General features: G+C 30.3%; 1 protein-coding gene across 2 annotated transcripts; it reads right to left on the minus strand.

Annotated features, from left to right (window-relative positions):
- On the minus strand, positions 6,257-12,172 carry LOC105164287 (probable trehalose-phosphate phosphatase F). Of its 2 annotated transcripts, XM_011082905.2 has the most exons (14): positions 11,711-12,172; positions 11,518-11,585; positions 8,798-8,899; positions 8,215-8,693; positions 7,991-8,131; positions 7,832-7,903; positions 7,624-7,749; positions 7,440-7,496; positions 7,259-7,360; positions 7,074-7,151; positions 6,914-6,983; positions 6,760-6,830; positions 6,569-6,661; positions 6,257-6,453 (listed from the first exon to the last, which is right to left on the minus strand). In XM_011082905.2, the coding sequence occupies exons 4-14, from the start codon at positions 8,500-8,502 to the stop codon at positions 6,358-6,360; spliced, it is 1,194 nt and encodes a 397-aa protein (XP_011081207.1). In that variant the 5' UTR covers positions 8,503-8,693; positions 8,798-8,899; positions 11,518-11,585; positions 11,711-12,172; the 3' UTR covers positions 6,257-6,357. The 2 variants fall into 2 exon arrangements, with proteins under 2 accessions (XP_011081207.1, XP_020550082.1); XM_020694423.1 differs by lacking the exons at positions 11,518-11,585; positions 11,711-12,172 and adding an exon at positions 9,096-9,685.

The raw sequence follows: 13,888 nt of genomic DNA on the forward strand, positions 1-13,888 counted from the left end.
ATAAAAATAAATACTCGGAACAAAGATATCATAAAAAAATTCTACTTATTTACACAAATATTTTTTAAGCTGCAATACACAATAGCTTTTAGCTTAATTTAAGAGAAGCACAAACAAAATTTATGTTTCCAAACACCTTAATTCCTTAGCTTAACTTAAGCTATAATTGGAAAATCACTTAAGTTTTTTTTTTTCCTAATACCCCTTTGGTTCAAGTAGAGAAATAGACACTATGTTTGTTTTTATATTTTGGCCCATCTTAGAGATGGGCAAAAACACAAAATGCTGTTTGGATATATAACTTGCACACCTCCACTAGGTGTGCAAGTTGTATTTTTAATTTTTTTTAATTCTTTTCTCTCTCTTTCTTGTCGTTTTCTTCTCCTTCTTCTCTCTTCTTCTTTTCTCTCTCTTTTTTCTGCCGGCTTCTCTCTTCTCTCTTTCTTTTCTTTTTTCTTCTTTCTTCTTTCTTCTCTCTTTCCTTTTCTTCTTCTCTTTTTCTTCTTTCATTTTTGTTTTTCTGGTCGGTTTCTTTTTCTTATTCTCTTTCTTCTTCTTTCATTTGTTTTTCTATTTGGCAGAGGTTTGCCCGATGTTATTTTCCTTCTGTTTTCTTATTTTTTTCATGCGTTTTTTTTTCTTTCTATTTTGTTGTTTGATCTAATTATTTTCGTGTGATTTTTCCAGCAAAACGCCCAATTTTGAAGTGTATATCAATTGTGACTATACATTGCAATTTTCTGCTACTACTATTTTGGATTTAACATTTCAGTGACAGTTCTATCATTATGTTTACTAAAATTGGACCGTTGTGGCAGTTCATTATTTAACTTTTAAGCTTTAGTGTGTAGTGCATGACTGATATGCAGTGTTGCGGCAGTGTTGCTTTTTGGTACATTGACTGCAGTCGTATTATTTGCAAGTTGTTTGTGGATGCTTCACATGGAAACAGTGTCTTTTGGCATATTTGAGACTATAACATATATGTTACTTATTTTGTTTATATATAGCATTCATATTGTTCTCTTAAAAAACTACTGCATCTAAACTTCAAAGTACAAATGTTTGTATTGGTTATTGAGTACGTATAGTGTTGCACTCGGGGAACGGTAGCTTGCATTCCACTTCTGTTGGTGTTCTACTTGTGAACCATCATATTCGTACGTTGATTGAAAAAGGTACTTGTTAATCCGTTTAATAATTCTGATTTTATGTTGTTTGCTATGTCTCACCAAGCCGTGAGGTGGAGTTCGTGTTGTGGTTATTTAAGCTAAAGCTGTCTCATGAAACTTGCATATCTATTGGATTATTAGGTTCTTTATTTGTTATGATTAATTTTGGAGTTGGTTCTGTAAAGACAGATATGTGGTAATATGTACTTTTGTAGTTGGCTTTTTTAATTCAATCTTGTCTAGACCATCCTTATCTTTCATCTTTGGAGTTAGTTTATCTACATGAATTCAAGTGATATAATGTCTTTTACTAGGGATGACCCCTGCAGTGAATTACCATGCTAAGTTGCTAATTATTTGTTGTTTCTGTGAGCTACATTCATATGATTTGTGCTTCAAGACAGCTTTGTTTTCCTTTTCCTTCTTTATGCTGGTTTAGGGCACTCTATGAGATGTAACAATTGCTTACTAAATATATACTTAATATATTTTGAGACAATGGAACCTAGCATATATTCTTTTTCCCTGCCCATCTGGGCTATATATGCTATATATATAAGTCGTAATAACATAAGCTGACATTTGTTTATTTGCTAAGTATAATTCAGGACTGCGTATAATTCTTTTGATGTGCATGTTTGGATTGTGAATGATTACAACTCTTTTTGGCAGTGAAGAGTGTGAGAGAAATAATTTGTATGAAGAAAATGCAAATTATTTTCAAGAAGGGAAGATAGTGATTCTGCTTTTGGAGAAAGATAGAAGTTTTCCTTTAAATTTATTTGTCTTGCACCCATTAATTTGTGTTATTTTCTTTTTTTAGTGGTGTTGTCTGTTTTTCTTTATATTTGACGAATCGTAAATGAATTGGGTGGAGCTAAAATCATATCATTTAAGTTGGATTTGAATCTTTTATGGACTTTGAAAGTTTAAATTAATGGAATTCGAACGAGCTTTAAGCATGTTTATCACTATTATATGTATTTATATCAATAAATCTATGATTTGTAATTTAAATTTTAAAATTCACCTAGTTAATTTTATTAATCTGCGATTAGTAAAAAAAATAAAATTTTATAATTGATACAATCTGTCAATTCACTTTTTCTTAAAATAAAATATGTTCAATTTAAGTCATATAAATATATATAAATTGTATGCAAAATTATTTCTTTATATTTAATATGCTATAAATATTTATTTTCTGCTTCTTCTTAAATATGATACAATTTATATTTTTACCGCACCGATTTAAACGCCCATGAAATTATTTTCACCGCACCAATTTAATCTAAACAAATCTATTTAACACCCAAGCAACTGAGATTTAATTGTTTTTTTTTTGTAAATTATTTGCATTATATGTATTATATATTATTTAATATATAATATATGTGAAATGTAAGCAATAATTACTACTAAAAAGTAATTATTAACTTATGAAATCATTGATATTAAAGATATTTACTTTCAATACTACTTAGTTAAGAAATATGAAACTTTTCTACCTAACGGAAATACTGTAGCAGTTCCGTACACTACTGACAATATATCAGTACTATATACCTAATTCGTATTTTTATTACTTCAATTATCTATTAAAATTTATCTGTTCGCATATAAAATATTAACGAATGTATTTTGAACACGTTATATAGAACATTTAACGCTTGACTACAAATTTTTTCAACTTAGACCATTTAAATATTTTATACTTATAATTTTTCCTATTTCAATGAAATATTTAAGAAATTTGAAATTTGAGGACAATATACCAATAATACATACTTAATTCTAAATTTTTTATTTAAGTTTTTTATATTATATTTTTTTATTCCAAATATAAAGTCTAACAAAACCGTTTAAGAGACAATACTACAATATATTCAATCATGCATTAAAATTATAAATATTGTTTAAAATATAAAAATAAATGCCTCAATAAAAAAATTACTTAACGTAAATATATATATTATATTTCACTAACAAACAAAATACTATATACATACATATATATATTACTAAATATATACTAACAAACAAAATACTATATACATACATATATATATTACTAAATATATATATTAAAAGACATGATTTGATAATGAACAATAACTCCTGTCTCCCAAATCCCAACATCAAACCTACACCACTTATTTAATATTATTTTATATTATATCAAAACACAAATCCAAACATATCATCTATCTCAAAACACATACTAACTTATCTCTATTTTTCTCTCTCTATCTCCAAAACACCAAAACAAAAACACCCAAAACATTAATCCAAACATAATTGGAGATTTTGAAAGATACAAACTGTGATATGATACCTAAGTGCAGCCTCTTATTAACTCTTCTATCATTAACTTTGAGGTCTTGAATTAAAATTTCATTTAATATATAATTTTGGGGTGAATAGCAATTTATGTCCCTGTAATATTGAAAATGAGCACATTACCCTTTATGAAAAAAATATAGTAATTTACCCCCCAATACTTTTTAAAATGAAGCAATTTACCTCCTTAAATTGCTTCATTTTAAAAAGTATAGGGAGGTAAATTATGTATTTTAAAAAATATAGGGTGGTAGATCGCTATTTGGCTTTTTCTTAAGGGGATAATTTACTTATTTGCGATATCACAAGTGAGTTGCTTGCATTTTTCCCTATAATTTTAGTATGTATTCTTGTCATGCATGGATCTAAAATTAATTGTCATAAAAAAATATAATTAATACATTTGAGAGCATTTTTTTTCAATTCGAGCAATATAATATTACGATTTTTTCCATTAATATCAAAATATTAACATGTTGACATTAATTTTTTTAGATAAATTACCATTTATAAGATTAATAAATGAGTAAAATGCAATGTAGTAAAGTTCACGGATGCCAACGTCAAGAAATGAAGATGGAATCAAAGTAATTTTGAAGACAAGCCAAATATGAAAATTACTAATTTAAACTTAAAAAAATTTACAAGTTAAAATTAAATCATACTTATGAAGGTTGGTAATATATATCTATTTTATGTATAGTAATTAAATGTGAAATTGATGTTAATTGTTTAAATAATTAAATTAAAAAGCATTTGGAATATATATTTAAATGTTTCTTAAAAGGGTATTTGACTAAGCTTAATTATTTAAAACATTTTATATCAAAAACTTCTCAAATATTTTATAAGATATTTTAAAGAGCTTATAAATTTATCCAAACGCCGTCTTAGTTGATTATGATTAACTATGCAACAATAGACATACCTATTTAGAATATATTATTAAGGGAGAGCACTGTGTCTCTCTCGTTTTTTGGTCTGGTTTTTTGTTTTTTATTTTTTATTTTTTTTATTTATTCATCTTATAACTTCCCACTCTCCCAATAGCTTTTTTTTTCCATGCATCTCTTCTTAACACTATTTTATTATAAAATTAATAATAATTTAGCAATTTGATATATTTTATTAAATAATAAATATTTTAAAAATATTTTATTTTAAATAGTAATATAGCATAGTGTGTACCATAAATATTAATTTTATATTATTACTAAAAATATATTTCAAGAGACAATGATACTAATCTTGTTATATATAGTTATTGTTGACAAGAATTGCACATTAAATTTTCACTATAACAATTAGTGATATATTTATAGTGAAAATTAACACTGCCATGTCAATATATGCCATTTATTATTTATAATAATAAGTTTATGTATAATTATATTGTCACTAATTGTAGCTAGCTAGTGACAACATTTAAAAAGTTATTATAGTGAAAAAAATAAAATCATTCTCACTTAATTTTTAGTTGCTCATATATAGGTCTCATTAAATACTAGATTTTGATTAATGCTCGATTTTAGCGGAATTAAATCATATTTTTTTGGGATAATTACATTTACACTCTTACGAACCACTCATATCTTTTGTAAAATTATAGAAATTAATCCTGACAGCCTTTAAAACCCAAAAGTACCCCTGTTGACTAGGTCAATCTTTTAAAATAATTTTTTAAGGACAGAAATGCCCTCATGGTATTCCTGTAATTATCAAAAGATAGAAGATGTGTCAAAATAATATTTATGAAGATGAGTAATATGACCCCATATATATTATTTTTATTATTTATATCAATTTTTAACTTTAATTTAAATTATTTTATTAACTCTTTTTGTTGAATCTCTATATAAGTTTTACCAAAATAAAAATTAAAAATAATTTATATAATTTTATGTAAATCTAATTAAGTTAATAAAATTAATTTATTTATTTACTTATTAAAAAGATATTTTAATAATACGAGAGTTAGCGGTGTAGTTGGGGAAGAAGAAATCTTTTAAAAATAAATAATTTAATAATTTAAAATATCTTTTTTAATAAATAATATGTAAACTTTAGTTATCAATAAAAATAGAGGATAAATAGTTTTTAAATTTTAATAATTTTAATACAAAATTATTTATATATTAATTAAATAATTTAATATTTAATTATTAAAAGATGCAATTTTATATAAAAATTCAATAAAAAAAGTTAATAATAATAATTTATATTTAAATAATTAAAAATTAGTATAAATAATAAAAAAATATATATGAAGTCATATTGTTCATGTTAAAAAGAATTACTTTGACAAATCAATATACCTTTTAATAATTACAAAAATATCCCTAAAAAACATTTATGTTCTTAAAAAATTATTTTAAAAATTGATCTAGTCAACAAAAGAATTTTGAGTGATTAAGCCTGTCACATGTAGTTTCTGTAATTTTTCAAAAGGTAAGAATGATTTGTATAAAAAATCAATAGATTCGGAACTGTAAATATAATATTCCTTTTTTATTGATTATAGAGATAAAGTAGATATTAAATTAAGAAAGTATGCAATATATTGTGAAACATTCACAAAATGCACATATATTGCACATCTATATTTACATTCTTAACTATTACTTACCAAACTTATGTCAATTGATTTCACAATCAAACACAGCCTAACAAAGAAGTGAGACTGAGAAAGGAAAGAAACAGATAATATACTTTACATACTGCCAAATAAAAGAAAAAACCAAATAAATTACAAAATGCCCGATAAAAATAAAAATAAAATAACTACTAGGGCCAATTCATCAGCCACATTAATTGGGAAATTAACTATATTACACCTAAAATCAAGTTAATCTGTATAATAGCCAGATGGTTCTGGCCTCCTCTCCTTCATCGTTCCACCGTCTCGCGCCATCCTCACGAGGGATTCGAGGAATCCCTGGACCTGCACGACATTTTCTGAAATCATCATCGCTCGAATTTTCATCTAGATTTTGCAATATAGACAAGAATGTAGAATGGAAACGATGATGAACGTAAATGGAACCAAAAATTCTTACCTCAGAAGTATCCCTCAATGAGAAGAAAGCGTTGCTTTCCTTTGGGACGGCTGACACTAGGATTCCATAACCGCGATTCCTCTCCCTCAACACCTATGTAGAAGTGAACTGTGTTACTAGGTTGGCAATGCATGATATGTTCATGAGTGATGAGATAAGCTAATTTCTCAGGCACTGGAGTGTGGTTTTACCTTGAATGCATCTTCGTCAGTCCTGTCATCACCGATGTAAATGGGGAGCACGTCGTCACTGCTACTAAATCCTGCACGACCGAATTTTGTTCAATTTTTGACAAAAAAACGTTAATGATGGATGGTTATATTGGGTATGAGTGCATGTGCTAACCTAGAGATTCAAGAAGGAATTCAACGGCTTTTCCTTTGTCCCAATTGATCTTGGGACGGACCTCCAAAACCTATTCAAAGGAAACGATGATGGAATCTCATAAGAAACATTGTGTCTCATTTCTCAACGTGCATCCATCCAGAAGGCATAATTGAATTACCTTTCGCCCGTGAGTTAGGCGCAATCGAGGATAATCCTTCAGAATGTCATGAACAAATTGTGCAATTACAGGCCAACTCTGCAAGTCAAAGTTCAGAGAGGCAGATTAATATTGAGAAGACAGGAAAAGATTTATTTGGGAAAATTCGATTACATTAAAGGCATGGAGATAAATGCAACGCTTACATTCTCATCTACGTTACGGTAATGTACAGAGACGCAAAATTTATGGTTCTCAACCTTTGCACCTTTGATGTCTCTGACAATCTCATCAAGTTTTCTGAAAACCTGCACAAATTGAGGGATGTGATTAATCCAACGATACTCGTTTAATTCTCCACATAGCTGTGGTGAAAATTCAGATTACCTCGTTGATCACGGGCAAAAATTCACTAGCGGGCTGGAAGAGATTCACCTCCTTGCCCTGTAAATGCAAACGGGACAATATTGATCAGTAGGTGCACAAAGTGTAATAGGATAGAGCAAGAAATGCACGCTGGAATCACTGGAAAAACAGAAACATAATAGCACGAGCTTCTGAGAATTAATACCTCACTGTCAGTATACTTGACACAATTTACATGGTTTTTGGACACCATATCTTTGGCGGGAAACATGATGTCCATTCCATGACTGCCGGCATAGTAAAGTTCTGTTAGTCCTACCAATTCATAGACCTGATAACGGAATAACAAAATTAAAATCATAAGAGTAATTTATAGTATTAAAATTAGTTACAGAGAAATTTAGCGTGTCTACCTTATCACGGCTTCTTCCACTAATGATGGCTGTTGGAAAATGTTTTGCTACACTATTTAAAGCAGAGCGCATCTGCAAATCATGTTGCGTTATTTAAATGATCACATAGGTTGAAACTTCTGAAGGTGACAATAATTAAATGCCGAGTAATTTTCTTACTTCGCTCGACATAAAGGCTCGATCGGGGTCGTCCACAATTGGGGAAAGCGTTCCGTCGTAATCTAAGAACATGACTAACTTCCTATTCCTTGCACGATCCATCAACATTTGGAAGGAGTTGAGAGCGGACGGATATCTAACCTGCTAAGAAGAAATAAATTAATGGAAGTGCTTTCTTTAAGCAGCCTATGAAAGCCTCAAGAGCATTGGACAACAAAGCCCACCAGCCAAGACTGGTATGTGATTTCTGCTTCATCAGAAACAATGTCAATGTTGTTGCTGTCTTTGAGGGCCTTCTTCCGTGGTGGGGAGGAAGATTGCATCGCGTCGAGCCAGCCATTGGACTGAACATCGTCGAGTTTTGCCGGCTTTTTCCTAGTGAGGATGCTAGTCGAGAATGACGACCCTGATTGTGAGTAAGGCAAGAGGCTAGAATGGATCCCCAGTCTCGACTTGTTTATTGGGGCCGGATCGGCGAGAACTGGAGACGCGTTTGTCGACTTCAAGTCCATTGGATGCAGACAACTTAACCGAGCGTTGCCACAAAATTGGGTATAAATTCAATGAACTGATTGGCGTTGTGTCAGAACTTGCAATCAACACCCTTTTATCCGACTCTTTTATCTATGAAAAACCACCTCTTTAACGTCTTTTTGTCACTGGTTATTGGTGAGCAGGCCATCAACTTGAGGCTCCACAAAATCTGATCACAATGTCAAGCAACGATTATCATGCCATGCAAAAAATAGAAACTTTTTGATAAGCAAAAATCGTTCTGAAAAATTGAAATTCCATTACGCGAGGTACCTCATCTCTGAAGCCGCAATGCATTTATACTGGAAAAATAGCCATATTCAATGAAGAACTTCCTGGTAAGCGTCTATAGTCCACCCTAACTGCCTTTTCCTCCTGAAATGAGAGAAACATTAGAATTTATAGATCATTGCACGGTGTACAAATACTCTCATGCATTACAGAAAATTTGCACATGAATTGCAATAAACCAGAGATCCTTTTCACTATTATACCACATAGAATCTCGAAAAAAAAAGAAGCCGCAATGCATTCATAGAAGACACCATGCATCACACAAGTATGATCTTACTGTTATGATATATATTCCTTAAGATGAAATGCTGAGTGTTAGTGCAGCCAAGATGCCCTCTTGATTGCTGCAGTACACTATGCTAAGATCTACAAATGCACGATTTCGTGCTGCTAAGTTTGTGTTCTGTTATAGACGGAAAAAGTGCTCTAAGAAAATAAATCTTATGTTGAAGTGAGAAAAAAATACAAACTTCACTGATGTATAAGGTGGTGGGAGTTAATGATTGTTACATCAAAGTCAGCTAGCATACGGGCGGAAAGACGAACAAAAAGGAAGTCTTTTGAGCACCAAAACGACAGAAGGAAATGTAAGCAAAAACTTCATGCCAGATTTGTGTAAATGCTGGCAGTGGTCCATCAACTTTACTCGTTAACATGACTAGATCATGATGCTGCGGCGACATGATTTCCTTGCTTTTGTTTCTTTATCAATTTGCACAAAAGCAAAATTGCATGAGGGAGAAAAAAACAAATGACTAAGCATCTTGGTTTTTCACGTCATTCCCTCACTTCTCAGCCTCAGCAATGCGACCATGTTGCTCAAATAATAGAAATTTGGCTTGCAATCACAATAAGTTCAAAACTTTTGAAGATCATACAGAAAAAATCAGCCGTGCATCACAAAACATGCAATGGGTTTTAATGCCAACCAAGAACGATACTAGTTTGAGGATGGAAACAAATACATTGTAAATCCCTTATACCTGATTAAGTTTTTCGGATCAACAACTAGATTGCGTTACCTACACATATGTTCAACATACATTTTTCTCCTCAAAACGCAACAACTTATAAGCGCATATATATATATATATATATATATATGCCAATCACACCAATCGTATTGTTGATTAGTATAGTAGTTTCTTAAGTTGCATTGTATCCCAACAAAGGAAACAATATAATGCCTTGATGGATCCTAAATATCACAAATAACTTCAGCTGCAATGCAAGCTGAAATATAAAGAAATCAAGAAAATTAAAGAAACCACCACATATATATATTCAAGTGCTTCCATCTTGTTATTATAAGTACATGACTCCACAACTACCTGAAGCTATATATATAAATTACGCGTACCCCACCAAACATGAGAGAGGGAGAGAGAGAGAGATCAATATTTTAAAATTATAGCGGCAAATAATTCCAAAACCACATGGGAGGCTTCTCCAGCCATCTTCTTAAAGGCTTATTTAGCATCAACGAGTATTAATTTTCCGTGACTAGTATAGTCATGGTCCAGACTCTGAACAATAAATGATCAGAAAATAGAATAAATGCACCAACTCGAGCTCCACCGCTCGGAGACTTAAGGCAGGTATATATATACTCACTCTTTAAATATTAATCGACAAAATTAAGAAGAACTGACAGATTTATTCAAGGATGTTGATAGCGTGGAAGACTTCATTTGTGCAAAACAAGCAACAAACAAAAAAAGAAGTCAAATGGTAGAAAAAGGATCGAAAACTTCAGTCAATATAGCCAAGATTTCCTCAACATTTTCCATGTACCAACCCCGACCTCCATCGTTAAACAAACAAAAATAACATAGGAACTGGTGGAAAAATCCAAAAAAAGAAAAAAAAAAAAAATTCCTTCTGTAACTGTATATTTTTAACGAGATTAATTAAGAATCTTGAGCTGTGACAATTTCAACTATTCATATACAACGAACGTTATATAAATCTGTGCTAATTATTTCCGAGATCAAGGAGGAGCCCCCAATAATGACCTCAAACATGCATCTGGCCCCATCGAACTCGAAACGGCGTTTTTGACCTCTAAGATAGTACGCTTAGTAAATGATATCAATGCCCCAAAAACACACACAGATACGTGGATGGCTTTGATAACCACATCTTTAATATTTGATAATTGCGTTTGATAACCACACAATTAAACAATCTGAATGACTTGATAAAGTATTCCCATATTTCACTGGAAACCTACCAAAAACACACAACTGAGTAATTATTAAGACACACATAAACTAACATTTCAACATCTAACAGCAACCGACAAAATCATGCTCTCGCAATTAACCGACAAAAGAAAAGGACTAAACAATGTTCTGTCAAATCAAGAAAAGTACCCCCAACCAAAAAAAATTTACAAAACACAGACACGAACACAAACGCACACGTTCACAGACTTCATAGAAAATTCAGAAATATGACTCATTGGAATACACTCCAATGGGGTGGACCAGATTACCCAGAATTTCAAGAATTCGTGAGAACCCAGAAACAATAAGGCATCAAAGACTCAATTTTGGACATGATTTCAACATGAAAACAATCGGAAGCAACAAGCTTTAGGGCAGCAATTACGAACAGATCCTGAGTACATTGCGAGATTGCAATAACATTCAGACATTGCGAGGAAACGAAAACGAGAAATATTACGTAGCACGTACCTGATTTCCTCCAAGAATTATCAGCAAAAGCAGACAGCAGACGGGCAAGGAACGGTTCGATGCAGAGCCTGAAAGGGTCATCAAAATCCCAAGAATTTCCATCAGAAAAATATAAAAGACACGAAAAACTGGGAGCTGCGAGGGAAAAGGCAAAAAGGGTCCGAGAAAGGAGAGGAGGGAAAGAAAAATCTACCTCAAAACAAACAACACAACGGCAGGTTTAGGAGAAACCCTAGAAACGGGATGGAATATAGCAACAGAAAACTGAAAAAACAGGAGAGAGCGAGCGAGAAAGAGAGAGAGAGAAGAGAGAGACAGGAGGCGAAAGGCAATGTATTTATAGAGTTTGATTGAGCCAAAGAACAGACGTGCCAAACAAGGCAACCAATCTCTCCTCCCTCCCTCCTCTTCCGCTCCTTCAATCGGATATATATATATTAATTGTGTCTAAAATATTTTCTTGATATATATCTTAATATATAATAATTAACTAAAAAATCATGCACTACTGCAATTCTTGACAAAAAATAAGCTTTCTTTTTCTGAAAAAAATTCAGCTAATTTCCTTATGCTTTTTTGTAATTTCTTTTTTCCCTTTTTGGGTTTCTTGAAGCAGTAATGAGATGGCTAAAAGGAAGAAGAAGAGCACCTTTTACAAGAAAAAGAGGAGAGAGAAAGTTGAATGAGAGAAGAAGAACACGAAGAAGAAGAAGAGAGGTAGAAATGCTGCTGTCATAAGTTATGTATTTTTGTGGGGAGAGAGAAGTTTGGAGTTGGTAATAATAATAATATAATAATAATTGTTGCATTGCATAGCTACTAATTACGACACACATTAATTATTAATTACATCATTACCAAACTCTCTCTCTCTCTCTCTCCCCTAAAAGTATTTGCATTCTCACTTGAAAATAATATTTTATTGAAAACATTTTCATAACACTTAAATAATTCATTTCAACCAATCACGTTATGGTTTAGTGGCTAAAATTAAGTTCGGGCTCTCACAAATAAGTTTTAGGCTACGAGCTCGAATCCAACCAGATTTGTGGATACTTATTTTGCTTTGTATGAATATTTGTCTCACTTTATGTAGGTTATTATAATTTATTTGTCGGGTCAATGTAATTCATAAATTGATTTTAGTTATATTAATGTATTAGTCGAATCGATATATTATTAAAAAAAAATTAAATTTGAGACACGCTATATGAGAGAATAACATAATAGCTACGTAATTTGATGGTAAAATTAGATCCAAGCTAATTATAAAATAGAATTTTTATTATTAATTTATATTATTTATTATGTATTTTAAATAACTTTTTACTAAATTCGTTGTTAAATTCATTAGTATGTAAATTTTTTTATGTTAAATAATATAGATTATCAATAAAAATTTTATTTGTTAATTAGTTTAATGCTATTTTTTTTTATAATTATTGAATCATTTTTTTATAGCCATGTATCGAATTATATAAATATGTTTTATTACGTAGGTTAAACATTTCAATTGATGCATTTCATGGGACGATTGATACCAATTTTATTAGACTTGAAGTTAAATGTACTAATATAATTAATGTGGTTGATTTTTCATATAATTATTCTCCTTTAAAATTAAATTGTAATAATTGAAGATGTTCTACGTAGAAATACTGTTAAAGTTTTTGTGGTTTTACGTTCAGAAATACCCAAATTATTGAATGGTGCACTGCGTATATAAATTTTATCCACTAACAGTTGTGGTGTGGTGTGTATATAATAAATAATATTTTATATTTTAAAATATATTATAAATAAAAATAAATTATATAAATCAAACATTACATTACAAAAAGAAATAAAAAAAGAAGAAATTTAGTTTATTAATTAATATAAATTTTAAAAAGTTGATAAGTTAGTCATTTATTAGCTGAAGGGCATTTTTTATTTCACGTAGAATTAACGTGGTGGTATTATTAACCACCTTTTATAAGCGTGGATGGTCTATTTTTTAGATTAGTATAGATGAATTAGATTATTCTTGAAATGTGGTTCTATTTCCATTTTTTTAATTATATATGTGATTGAAGGTGAAAATTTTAGTTTAACTTGTCATTTTCCACAATTATTTTTTTAAAAAGTATTAATTTTAGTCTTAACTAGTGAAAATATTGAGGTTGTTCTTTTCTTTTTTTGCTTGATTTTTCTTCCCAAGTAAAATATTTCAAAATAAATAAATAAAAACTATTTATCTTTTATTTCAAATAAATTGATCGATATTTTGAGATATACAAATTCTTGAATTTTCTTATATAGCTCGTCGGTATCTTTCTTCTTTTGTAGTAATTTTATTTGAGACGGGTACAAATTCATCGAGACTTTATTA

The sequence above is a fragment of the Sesamum indicum genome, linkage group LG6 (genome assembly GCF_000512975.1).
Source record: "Sesamum indicum cultivar Zhongzhi No. 13 linkage group LG6, S_indicum_v1.0, whole genome shotgun sequence".
Taxonomy (NCBI): Eukaryota; Viridiplantae; Streptophyta; class Magnoliopsida; order Lamiales; family Pedaliaceae; genus Sesamum; species Sesamum indicum.